Here is a 14,010-nt window from a genome sequence, read left to right as displayed (position 1 = left end):
CTTCCCTCTTCTTCTTGAAGTCCCAAGACCCTCAACAATTCCTCTTTGGCCTATATCAGTCAATGGATTAGTATGAAGCTATTTACAATTAATAAGCAAATGAGGTCAACTATTTACGATTAATTAGTGAATAATGTTAAGATTATGAAATTACCTCGCCAAGGCTGAAGCGGTTTGCATTTTCTGCTATGCAAGCATAAGAACCATCTGCTTGTTTAAGCATCACCTGCCAAGGACCTCAACAGTTTCTGAAGAAAAAATTTAGTGCATTGTCCATATCATCAGCAAATCAAAGTATGCTAGTCATACAATAAGAATCAAATATAAATTAAAATATATCTGGTATTAACTCCTGGCTAAATACAGTTTGTGCCAGCTACTACATGTACTCTTTTGAAGGACAGAGGGACATGTGGGATGGTGAAATTGATAGCATGGACAACAAAGTTAGATATTAAACAAGTGTTCTAAGTGATTCTCTCCAAACAAACACAGTTAGCCCCAATAATCAAGTATTAATGTGAATATGGCCATGCTACTATTTCCCTGACTAAATGTGGTTTGAGTAAAAATTGTCCCTAGCAACAAAGAGAAGCAAGTAATCACATTCTTCTTTGATAACAAGAAAAAAAAATTCATGAGTTCTGGTTTATCAGGTAATACCTACAAAGGAGCACAACATGAGACAATAATAGCCTGGAACAAGTGTCCATGAGTAAAAAGATTCATAGAAAAAACAATTGAACTGATTCTCATAAAAATTAAAAAGAACAATCAAAATAGAATAGCAACAAAGGACAGATGCTTGTGCTCAAATAAAGAAAAATAACTTTCAGGTTGTAAAATTGAATGCTAAATTACTAACATTATGAATAGACAACAAAAGTAGAAAAATATATAAATAAATATAAACTATTAAACCTCCTACATCATATAAAACAGAAAAAAGGATGATATAACAAATTTGGTGAATCATTGATTTTGGAGTCGTTTGCCTAGGGCCAGCTATTCTGCCTACAAAGCAAAAGCCTCAACAAGGAAAAATTAAACTCATTCACAAATAAATAAAAAATGAAAAATTACCATGCTGTGTCGGGATCCTTTGGCTCACATAAGGGTCTATTCTTGGAAGAGTTGTGTAGCTGTCCTCCCCATCATTCACTCTAAATCTAATAGAGGCAAAGAAATCTCATTGCCAATAAGAAGCATTGCTTCTTTACAGTTATAAAAGAATAAGTATGTACAGGAGTTAGAAATTTGTGAATTTTATGTCTGCTGTCTTATTAAAAAAAAGAATCAGCGGTATAGCAAAAATGTAATTATTGAAAACCTAAGGGTCTTCCCTTGCTTGATATCGTTCCATCTGCCATTAATGACAACAAATTAAAAGAAGAAGTTTCATTCTCTCAGTCCAACAATTTTGTAGAGACAACAAAACACAAAGTTTCATAAATATATTTCCAAATAAATACAAGCCAATATAGTGACATTTGTCTCAGTAATGTTCTCAATAACCAAAAAATTTCCTATGTCAACTAAGACTTTGTACATTGATTGCTTTGAACTTTAAGAAAATATGCTGCCCATTTCTGGCGAATCTTTGTAATTGTTTCGTTGTCTAACGCCGTTCCATCAAGAAACCACTACAAAATATGAAGAATACAAAGAGTGTATTTAATGAAGATGTAAAATGAATGAAAATACTACTAAAATAGTAATTTGAAGATGTTAAACCGAACATACCATGCTCCAATCATTCTTTAAACCCCCACTGACAATGTTCTACATCCAATGCATCACGTAGTAGCCACACTCATACCCTCCGCTTTGAACATGGCTCTACATTCAATATAAATAATAATTCGATCTAACAATTGTATTGAGGTTATCATTTGAAGATCAATACTGGAAAATAATGATTAATTGCATCCCTAACCTTGACTTCAATCAACTTAGGAGTTGCTGGATTATTTGTACCATCCGCAGTTGTGTTTGCTGACTTCATTGCACTGCTTATAATAATAGCATGATCAACGTCTACACGACGATAACAAATGATTGACACAAAATATTACACTGCATGATATGAGGGACAATACTAAACTTTACTTGTTAATTGCAGTTTTGATATGAGTATCAGGCTTCTTACGTAACGAACAAAACCATGCAACAACATTGGTAGCAGGACATAGTACTACCAGTTGCCAATGGCCCCTACAAGAAACAAGTATTAGGTACGTAGAACTTCAACATTATTTATAACCATTTGAATTAATAGTACTTACTGATTTAAGTAAGCTCCTAGGTACACCTCTCGTTGCGATTCCTTGAGCCTTGCTTGTAAGTAATGCTCACATTCAGCACGTCGATCCTTTGCATAGTGTATCGATTGTGGCTCAAGGAATCCATACACGGAAGCATGACCCAAAGTTGAGCTCCACTCATCCAAAAACCTGCTTTGATAAAATATACATAAAAATTGATATTGATGCATAACATACAAAATACTACTTATCAATGAATCATATTAAATTTACTTACAACATCCATAACTGTAGTATAGATATGTTCAAACATTTGTATCCTGCTACTATTTCATTTACATCAGAGAATGTCAAGAAGAATGAAGCATCAACATTTGAAAGCCCAAATTTGCTGCCATCCCACTTCAACTCAACAGGTGTGTCGTACATGAAATATAGGCTCTTAATCAGTTGACACAATGGATCATGGTCAAAATCATTCGTCCCCCTTTCATCTGTTTCGGGAAGTTTCTTTGGACTAGTATCGGACTCCTAAATGTTTAATGAAAACAACAATTTACATAATGTCACAAACTAACATATATTCATGTAAACATGTGATGTAGCAAATATAATAACACCAAATTTATCTCATGTGACACTTTTTTCACAAGATTTTTTGGCCATGCAATGAATGTTTGAAGAGCCTGCCTGACATATTGAATCTCTGATGTCGGGAAGGGCACTTCGGCGTCACCTTCTATAACTTTGTCAACACTCACCCTTACAACATCATCAGCATAAGTGACATTGTGAATGGCAGATCCCCCCTCACATATTTTCCCCAAGGCCACCAACACTGTAGTATGTTGTCGTTGCACGTATAACCCCATAGTGGGTTTTAAGCTCACATTTTTGTCGCCTGATGGGTCAACATCAGCAGTTTCTACATTACTTCCTTTAGTGCTAAGACGTGCAGCCAATGCCTGTAAATCCACCTCAATAAGGGGAGAGTATTGTGATCCCATCTGACTCAACTGAATGAAGATCTGACTGGACAACTCCTTCTTAAATTCCTCCAGACTCCTCTTGTGTTGTTCTTCATATTCATTCCTTACTTGTTCCTTTATGTTTCCAATAATGTCAACCCACTGTTGCTGCATTAGTGTTGCTGAGGAACTACTTGACGTACGTGTTGCCCTACCATAAAATTGAGTAAGGGTCATACCAGATCCCGCTGCACGAACTCGACCTGGATGTTCCGGTTTGCCAATGGCCGTATTCAAGATGTCATCCCGACCATGGGGAACAAAACTACCCTGTGTCGTCTGCTCTTCTAATGAGTCCTAAAACAAGCACAACATATTGAAAGAGTTAATGAGGTAGTAATTATAAAGCAAACAAAAATTAGTTCGAAATTGATTATAATCATGCTGCAACTCACAATTATATCCGAAATTTCTTTTGCTGCCTTTGATGTCATCTGGCCATATCGTTTGGTTCTAGCCATTTTCCACTTCACGTGCCTTTTAATGGGAGATGGCGGCTCCTCCGGATCAAACAATGGATTCTCAGTCAAAAGTGCCTGCTGTTGTCTTTGCTTTGTTTTCTCATCTAACAATTTTTTCTCAAGCAAGTCATAACCCCCACGAGACAGTACGTGGGGGCAGTCATTGTATTTTTGACTCTCCTTTGCCTTTTTCCGAATTTCCTGTCATTGACAATATATTATTTGCATTTATTTAATTGTTAAAAATGTACATTTGTAAAGAATTTTAAACTAAATTGAACAAACATGTTACCTGCCAATCCGGGGTCTTGCGACTTGCAACAAATTCGTCCCAAGTTTGTTTATCCATACCATATTTTACTGAAGGATTTTCTTCCTGTCCGGCTTGTGTGTCAACATAGACAAATTTAGTGGTTAGCGAAGACTTAAATTGCCTCCATCTAGTGCCCACCGTGGACATTACTTTTTTCTTGGCCTTTTCAGCTTCTGGGATATCAAATTTAGCCTGCATTACATATTCATCATTTCAATTTTAGTGCATGTAAACATTTTTTTGAAAATAAACTCAATGTTTCAATACATCAAACTGTTAACGTGACTTACCAAAATGTCCCCCCATACCATGTCCTTAAGCGTTTTTGGCACATTTTTCCAATTGCTGTGGACAATGGGGATCTTTTCTTGAGCTACAACCCCTAAAAAACTGTGGAACTTTTGCTTCTCTGGGCCTGATGCTCTTCCAGTTGCAGGATCCACATTAACTATTGGTCTAGGCTGATCTAAACTTCTTAAAGTCAACCTTCTAAGACGTGTGCTTTGTCGTGTCTTCTTAGGTTGTGGCTCCGAATTACCATCTGACTGCGGAGGGGACCTTGGCGGTGTCACCATGATGCTGTCCAAATGAAACAAATTTAGATTAATATGGTAGGATTAAAAATAGCATGTACGCAACACAAAATAAATATGAACATTACATATAACTCAATAACAAATAAAATAATATTGTAACATTACATTGATACAAGGCGGTTAAGGAGCAATTTTCTCCCATAAACCTTCAGCATGATCATGACGAATCGCATGTATGTCATCCACCTCTACTTGTTCACATATTGAAGGCATTTTTGTGCAAAAACGAGGAGTCTCACAAATGTCAAGGGATGCATCATGAATTTGTTCCCTAACACCAATTGGCCTTCCTTGTAGAACCACTGATAATCTACGATTATTTGGATCTTGGATGTAAAACACTTGTCTAGCTTGTTCTGCCATAATGAATGGTTCCTCCTTGTAACCTACCTTGTTAAGGTCTACTAAAGTGAATCCCATTTCATCTTTATGAACACCGGTATTTCCATTAACCCATTTACATTTAAATACTGGCACTCTAAATTGATTATAATCAAGCTCCCAGATTTCTTCAATAACTCCGAAATAAGGCATTGAGGCTTCAATTGGGTTGTTATCAGATGCTCTAGAAAAGTGCTCAGAATGAGCCTCCACAATCACCCCACTATTCTGCACACTACTTTTATCATCTTGTGACTTTGTATGGAACGAATAATTGTTTATGTCATACCCCTGCCAAGTAGGGACATTTAAATTCAGACCAATAGCCAACAATCTTAATGTTTTGGAAGCATTGTCATCAGTCATAATTGTTTCTATAAACCAGTTCATGAAAGTTCTATTATGCTCTTGCAACAATTTCATCATGTTCAATTTTGGGTTAATAGATGTCAAATATTGTTTGTGAGTTTGTATGTATGGAACGACCTCCTGTGTGTTATTCAAGATATACAAATGCGCTTGTGACACATACTAACACAATACTAACAATTAAACATAAAACACGAAAGGATTAAACACACAACACTAGCTAGCTATTATGAACCTTTGGACACTGCTCCCCGGCAACGGCGCCAAATTTGATCGAGGCCGTACCCGAATCAAATAAACATGAAAATGCAGTAACTAGGAAGTGATCCTAGGTCGTTTCCCAACGAGCAGTGACAAGCCAAATGTTCATAATATACTTGCAGTAACAATAACGATGGGGGGAGGGGGTTTGGTTGTTTGGTAATTAAAGAGCAGAACAAATAAAATGGAATACGAAACTACTAATATTAAAAACGGGTTGTTTCCTCTGATTCAGAAGCCACTCTCTTATCCTGGGTTATGGAGAATTTGTCCCTAACAGTCAACCACTTAATCCAACCCTATTTCAATTTACTAAGCGAAAATCAACTTAGGGTTTTCAATACGTGATTAGGCACCACATACACCAGTTAGCCCTTCGTCCATTAAGCATGAACGCAAGTTAGGCTCAGAGGCAATTAATCGAACACGAAGCGTGCACTGATTAATATTCACGAAATTGGGATAACTGGTGAAGGGAAAACTGCCAGGAAACCACATTACAAACAAAACCTCAAAGAGAGTTGGGCTTCGTCCTCAAAAGGAAACAACACCAGAAAATCTAGCCTTCCATGGATTCAAACAGAAAACGCAAATGAAACATGAAGCAGAAACGTAAATGAACAAGAACGTAAATGAACAGAAACGTAAATGAAAGTAGAAGAAGAAGCAAGAATGAAATCGTAATTAGAAGCAGAAAACGGAAATTTGCATTAAGAACGAAAACTGTAACAAGGGCACAGAAAAACGTGAAAACCTAAAACCAAAGCTCTGAATAATGAAAATAGCATAGCAGAATAGAATGCCCTGCACGAATCCCAAGGCAGCTATTTAAAAAGAGTCACTCAAAGTCACTGGGCCCTATTATGATACTCTGGCCCAAAACGAAATAAACACTGAACAACATAAAATAAAATTGCGAAATTTCCTAATTAGAAATTAACTAAGGTAAGCGCTGCTTTATTTGCCCTCTTCAAGTCCACAACCAAAATCCGGATTAAGCCCAATGTTTCATTAATTCCTGAAATTAGATTAAAAACATCAAATTAGCTAAATGAGCCCAAATAATAAAACTGCCTAATTAATTGACAATTAAGACCAATCAATAATTAAAATGGTGCCAAAAGGGTTTAGAAAATAGAAGAAAATGATGGCACATCACACATCTTGTCGACTCATGGTAACAACATTGAAGGCTCGTGTCCCTTGACCTCCTCGTGTCTGGTCATGACGAATTTTCGGTACCCCCACAGCTTCAACTGTTTCCATGTACTGTGAACAAAACTCAATAGCTTCTTCAGCAACATACCTTTCTACAATGGAAGCTTCTGGTCGGTATTGATTTTTGGTATATCCCTTCAACACTTTCATGTAGCGTTCAATTGGATACATCCACCGCAAAAAAACCGGACCACACAACCGAATTTCCCTCACAAGATGAACAATTAGGTGAACCATGATGTCAAAAAATGATGGTGGGAAATACATCTCTAACTGACAAATGACAATGGCAGCCTCATTCTCCAAGTCATCCAATTGATGAGGATTAATGACTTTACTACATATGGCATTAAAAAGAAAGCACAAACGGGTTATGGCAACTCTAACTTTGTCAGGCAAGATGCCGCGAATCGCAACAGGCAATAATTGTTGCATTAAGACATGGCAATCATAAGACTTCAAGCCAATCAACTTAAGATCATTGAGGGCAATAAGGCTCTTGATATTTGAAGAGTATCCTTGTGGAACTTTGACATTCCGCAGACATTGACAAAAACTTTTCTTCTCTGCTGTTGACAGTGTGTGGCATGCTGGGGGTAAATATGTTCGTCGACCTTGTGATATGGGATGCAACTGCTCTCGTATTCCCATGTCAACCAAGTCTTGACGACATTTCAAACCATCCTTTGTCTTCCCTTTAATGTTAAGAAGAGTACCAATTAAACTATCAGACACATTTTTCTCCACATGCATAACATCTAGACAGTGACGCACATATAGATCAGACCAGTATGGAAGATCAAAGAATATTGAGCGCTTCTTCCACATGTTGTTGGGAGATGATGTCTTCTTCTGGGACTTGCCAAACGCAGTTTCAATGTCCTTTACGCGATCATGAACTTGGTTTCCAGTTAATGCTTTCGGGGGGCCTTCATTCTCCTGACTTCCATTAAAAGCTTTTTTCAATCGTCGATAAGGGTGAAAAGCTTTTAGAAATCTTCGGTGTCTGGTATATACTGTTTTCTTTCCATGCTTGAGTTGGATGAAGCTTGTGTTTTTCTCACAGATAGGACATGCATGATGCCCTTTCACACTGTATCCACTTAAATTTCCATATGCTGGAAAATCATTAATAGTACAAAACACCATTGTGCGTAACCTGAACGTCTGCTGCACATTTGCATCCCACACATCTACCCCTTCTTCCCACAATTGTTTCAAGTCTTCGATTAATGGCGTAAGATACACATCAATATCATTCCCTGGCTGCCTTGGACCCGCGATCATCATACACAAGATAATGTATTTACGCAAAATGCACAACCATGGGGGAAGGTTGTAAATCATCAGTAAAACAGGCCACGAACTGTGGTTGCTGCTTAAGCTACCATAAGGATTCATTCCATCAGAAGCAAGATCAAGCCTTAGGTTCCTTGGCTCATCCCCAAACTCTGGATACAAACGATCAATTGTCTTCCACTGTGGCGAGTCGGCAGGATGTCGCAGTAATCCATCAGATTTTCGGTCATCCGAATGCCATGAAAGGTTTTTTGCATCATGTGCATTAGCAAACAATCGCTTAAACCTTGGTATTATTGGAAGATACCAGCACACCTTGGCAGGACGACAATTTTTGGTTCTTGCATCATCAGTTAATTCATCATGTTGCACTTTGTATCGTGATACCCCACACGTGGGGCATTGTCGTAGTTCTGCATACTCATTTCTATACAATATGCAATCATTAGGGCATGCATGGATCTTCTTTTACTCCATTCCCACTGGACACAAAATCTTTTTGGCCTCGTAGTGATTTTTCGGCAAAGTGTTTTGTTCAGGAAGCATGTTCTTCAATAAGACCAGCAATTCAGTGAAGCTTTTATCACTCCACCCAAATCTTGCCTTCAAGTTTACCAAAGCTAACACTGCTGACAACCGCGTGAAAGATGTGCACCCCTGATACAATGGCGTGTTGGAATCACGTTCTATTGTATCATACAGAGGTGCATGCGCTTGCTCAAAAGTCTCTTGTCCAAGATCACAGATCATTTCCTCTATACGCTCTCCGCTGTCTTCGTGAACCGCCTGAGACTGAGAAACAGTTGGAATGTCGGCTGATTCCCCATGCCATATCCATTTTGTGTAATTCGGAATGATGCCATAACATATCAGATGTGATCGGATTTCATCAACTGACTGTCGTCTACCATTAAGACATTTAACACATGGGCAAAAATAATTGCCCCTCAAACTTTCAGCATTAAGTTGCGTAAACTGTAGAAATTGTTCCACCCCATTCTCATACTCATCACTGATGCGTTTTGCTTTCATCCAACTTCGATCCATGTTTCGTCTTTGCTATTCATGACAATCAATAAGTTATATGTGATGCATGCTAAACTCACTTTTTTGCATTGAAGGTGTGGCCCTATCCCATTCAGGAAGACATTTTTTATAGTTGAATCAAACGTACAAGTAAAATCTCTTTCGAGTGATTTGATAAAATTTCGGCAGCATTTCGCATTGGTCTTCAAGTACACAAGATGAAAGCGGTGAATGTGTGAACAATCACCGCGATCAAATATGCACCCGAAGAACAATGTCAAATGCAGTATACCGAAATTTCTTCAAATCATTCAAAAGATAATTTACCTCTACGTATGATTCAACTATAAAAATATGTCATCCCAAACTGTCCAAACGGACAATTCAAGAATCAATACATCGATTAATTCAAACTATCCGTATTAATCAATGTATCGAATCTCAAACGGGCAACTAAGGTTCACTCATAATGCAACTAACTAGTAACATGAAATAATACCGATATTTGAACAACGACATGTTACAATCATACCACTTTTTAAAAATAGAGACATACCTTGAAAGATGCTCAGTGTCAACGACAACGAGTGCGGGGATGCAGTTACAGGGAAAACACTAACACAAATGTCGTAATGAGGACATATAATCTGTACCATCAATGGGGGAAACTATCAGCTGGATCAATCATACTCAAATAACAATGCATCATGTTTGAGGTTTATAAAATAGTACAACCAGTAAAGAGGTTTATTTTAAGTGAAATAACAATGCATCATTTTTTATTGAGCTTTATCCAGTTGCTATCTTTATATAGAAGTTAAGATACATATTATAATGAAAATATATAGAGAAGTTAAGATACATATTATAATCAAAACAAGGGAAGAAGGAAAGTCATCATTTTGTTATTATATAAATAAGCACCATTTTGTTATTTGATATTGCAAATGTAAAACTGACTCTTTCAACAGTAATTTTAAAAATAATTATTCAAAATATATTTTATTTAAAAGCATACTCCTTGTGGACCAGATTTTTAAGATGATGCAGAGTTGTGATCATATTATTGTCAAACAAGAGCAATGTGTTTTATTGTATCTGCTAAAAAAATGCATATAATACCCACCCTATAATTAATTTTCATTTTGTGTTTTGTTTCCATTGGGTCGTTTCTCTTCAGGTTGAATCCAATTTAAGTGAAAGAAAAAGTCATTCATTGGTTCATTTGTGTGAAGGCTTTGAAACTTCGTTGATGTGAAATACTAGTATGTAAAAGTAGTATACTGAGGTCATGATTAAATTTTTAACATGGTTCGGGATAGCTGAACTGCCCAATGAAGAATGATCTCTTCAAAAGCCTTTGTATTGTTATTAATATAATATATATAATATGTTGACACTTTTTATTCAAATTCTCGCAGGCTGCTTTCCTGTCTGCTTTGGCTGGGTCAGAGGTTGCACAAGCTGCTGCTCAAGCTGCATTGACAACTCTGTCTGAGGTTTACAAAGCAACTAAAATAAATTATCGGTCGTTTCCAAGGAATACATTGCTGCAAGGTGAGAATGATAATTAACACAGGCTAAGATTGTAGGCTTCTGAATGAATTAATCTGTCATCTGTCTTAATGTGATTTATCTGGGAATGGATGGACCAATCTTCATTGTGTTGTGTGTTTGATTGGAATAATTTCTAAATGTAGCATTGCAACTGATCTTTAGTAAAAATCGTTGGAATAATTTGTCATTTCCTCTTTTCAATGGTTGACTTTTGGAATAACTACAGAAGAACATTACACTCTAATAGAAAAATTTAGCTGTTAGTTTCTTCTCTTTTTTCCATCTTTTTTTATATGTAATTAATATATGTTCTCTATGATTCCACGAGTTTAAAGTGTAGAAATTAATTTTTGAACTCAATTTCCTTAGTAGAATTGTGGCTTTATGTTTTATGCAGATGTTGGTATCACGTCTAACGATGGTAATACTTCAGATTCATTTCAAGGATCTCGATTGCATGCAAACATACAGCTTGAGAAGGAAGAGTTAGATGTGGAAAAAGCAATTTATGAGATTATAGAAGTTTAGGTCTGTCATATGTCAAGGTTTGATTTGATGGTATCTGCATTTACAAAGTTTGAAAATATTTGCTAAATACTGGATATTCTGTTTTGTAGATGAAAAATATCCAAGATAAGCTTGTTCATTTTGAAGATTTGGACCTGCTGATGGAAAAAGAAGGCCAGCAGATGGAGCAAATGAAAAATATGTTTTTTCTTGATCAGCTTACTCTTTTATTTCATAAATCATCTGCACCAAAAACTGGAGAATGAGAAGAAGGCAATAATGTAAAGACGAACCATGGCTGACAACTCTTAATTAGCTAGTGATCTTAGGCTTAGCGAATGTATTATATGAAAATTATCCTCAATACAGGGCTTATTTGCAAGATTCAGTCATAGAGCTGCTAGGAACAGAAAAGTCATTCTGTAATGTGGTGATAGAGCATACTAAAGATGGATCTGGAATAGGAGGTGCTGTATTGGCTGCTTCAAACTCCATGTACAACCAAGACTTATAGTCCATTATCATGCAAATAAAAATTGAAGGAATAATCCATTTTTCCTTTTGTATATGGGAGAGGAAAAGGTGACTTGATGGAGGTCCAAGATTATTTTTTTTCCTCATAAACGTAGTATTGAAATTTGAATTTAATATAAAATACTCAAGTCTCTTGTTGCTAGATCTTTATATAATTTTAGTGGATTGGTACAGTAATCAGTGTAATGTATATAACTATTTTTTATAGTAACGCAATTTATATAAAAAAATTACAATTTTTATACAAAAGAAAGAAATAAGAAGAGAAGAGAAAAATGTGTTATATCTGTCATCACCAACCAACAAGCCTAACATTCTCCATAAAGAAAACAGAAGTCCCAGGATCGATTGACATGTGAATTGTGAAACTTAACAGGAAAAGGCAAGCTAACCTGATTTCTCCCGTGAAAGCCCCACCTTTTCCCACCCAAGAATTCTGGGCAGAAGTTTCAATCCTATCTGAAATTGAGTTTTTCACCTGATCGATGTACACAAAGGGAGGTGCAACAACAACATCTGTACTTCTCACAAAAATTAAAAGGATTAGAAAACAAGATAAAAATATTACGGCCAGAATAGCTACTGTAATTATTGGGGTTGTAAACTCTAATCGTTAATTATACCTCATAAAGTTAAAAAATAAATTAAGACGACTGTAATTATTTATATTGTATTAAATTCTACATATAAATTATGCCTAGCTATGACTATATATAAAAATTTTAAGCAACACCCATGACTGGTGACTAGATAACAAAACAAAGAGAATAGCTACTGACATTAATCATATACATAAGGTTGAGGTTGCTGAAGCACCTATACTTGAAATTTATGCCTAGTAGCAACTACATTTTATAACAACAATATATTCAATGAATATGAGTGAAGGTGAAAAGGACATTGAACAGAAGTGGACGTATGCACGTGCATGATGGCACGGTCAAGTGGCAATGCAGATTTGCAGTCAATAATTGAGATATAAGAAAAGGAATAGGAACAAATCAGAGAGTGAGAAACATATGGATATGGTGAAAGAGGAACAAGAAGACCAAGAAGAAACCAAACGAGTGCCCAGCTTCTTCAATTTTCGTCTGCAAAAACTAGTCCCCTGCATGCTGTTGCCACTTCATCACTTTATTCTAACTAATTAAATCACCAATCAATTAATATTACATAAATTTGTTTGATCTATATATAAAAAAACGGATATTATTAGTCAAAGTGAGAATCGGTAGAACCGGTGATAATTTGGTGTTGAACCAACATAGAGGACTGCGGTGATAATTTGGTGTTTAAACATTGAACAATGGAGTCAAATATTACGGCCAGAAAACTTCTAAATGAAGTTTTTTGTAAAAAATATCAAGAGTCAGAAAGCCTGTAGTGAGTTATGATTCTCTAATGCAGAAGAGTTGTTTGTCAGTCAGATAACAAGAAAAAGTTATGATTATGACATTACCAAAGCTTCCTTCCAAAGAAATAGGAAAAGGTTGCTCCACTAAAATTTTAGGTTTGGGAAGGGAGAGATGGATGGAAAAAAGGGTTCAAGCAAACTCTACAGTACTTTTGCTACAGGAAGTTAGAAGGTGAGATTTGGAAGAGCTTATTTGAACTAGTCAAAATGGCTTATGACATTCGTATAAGATATTTTTATTCAATAAGGTTCACAACTAAGCTTATGGATAAGCTTTCATGTTATCAGTTTATTGAATAAGTGCTTAATTAAGATGTTTTGTCAGTTGAGCCCTTAAAGACTAATTACAGGTCATTCACGTGGAGCTCACAAACTGGAGGGCTGAGTTGAATTGAGACAGATGAAATAACAGGAAAAATATATTTGTTCAATACTTAAGGAAACAAGTTTACAAAGGCTTATCAGCTAAAATATATGTTCAAGAGTTAAGATGGAGACTTTACATTTCAAAAATTACTAAAGAGCTGCTAAATGAGAGAATTTTACAACAACAATAGCCTTATCTCACTAGGTGGCATCCATTACATGAATCACATGACACCATTGAACTCAATTAAAAACCAAATTCTTATAAATATTATTCACTTTGACATTCTTTTAATAATTTTTTTAATATTCTTCTTGGTCTCCGTCTACCCTTTTGACAGAGCTAAAAATTGTGTGATTTACTCTCCTCATCATTTGCTTCAATAGCCTTCTTTGCACATGTTCAAATAACCTTA

General features: G+C 36.1%; 1 protein-coding gene across 1 annotated transcript; it reads right to left on the bottom strand.

The window, feature by feature from the left end:
* Positions 1 to 6,828: 6,828 nt before the first annotated feature.
* LOC100812521 (uncharacterized) lies at positions 6,829 to 8,615 on the bottom strand. Its single transcript, XM_041014671.1, has 3 exons — positions 8,578 to 8,615; positions 7,662 to 8,476; positions 6,829 to 7,586 (listed from the first exon to the last, which is right to left on the bottom strand). The coding sequence occupies exons 1-3, from the start codon at positions 8,613 to 8,615 to the stop codon at positions 6,829 to 6,831; spliced, it is 1,611 nt and encodes a 536-aa protein (XP_040870605.1).
* Positions 8,616 to 14,010: the final 5,395 nt, after the last annotated feature.

The sequence above is a fragment of the Glycine max genome, chromosome 4, assembly GCF_000004515.6.
Source record: "Glycine max cultivar Williams 82 chromosome 4, Glycine_max_v4.0, whole genome shotgun sequence".
In the NCBI taxonomy this organism is placed as follows: Eukaryota; Viridiplantae; Streptophyta; class Magnoliopsida; order Fabales; family Fabaceae; genus Glycine; species Glycine max.
The sequence above is the reverse complement of the archived record's forward strand: the minus strand, read 5'-3'. Positions and strand labels throughout refer to the sequence as shown.

Excerpts from the sequence above, each read along its gene's own strand:
- LOC100812521 (XM_041014671.1), bottom strand. The coding sequence starts at position 8,615 with ATGAGTATGCAGAACTACGACAATGCCCCACGTGTGGG. Across the intron at positions 8,477-8,577 it reads GACAATGCCCCACGTGTGGG|GTTTAAGCGATTGTTTGCTA; the intron begins GTATCACGATAC and ends AATAATACCAAG. Across the intron at positions 7,587-7,661 it reads CTGGTCTGATCTATATGTGC|GGAAGACAAAGGATGGTTTG; the intron begins GTCACTGTCTAG and ends TTAACATTAAAG.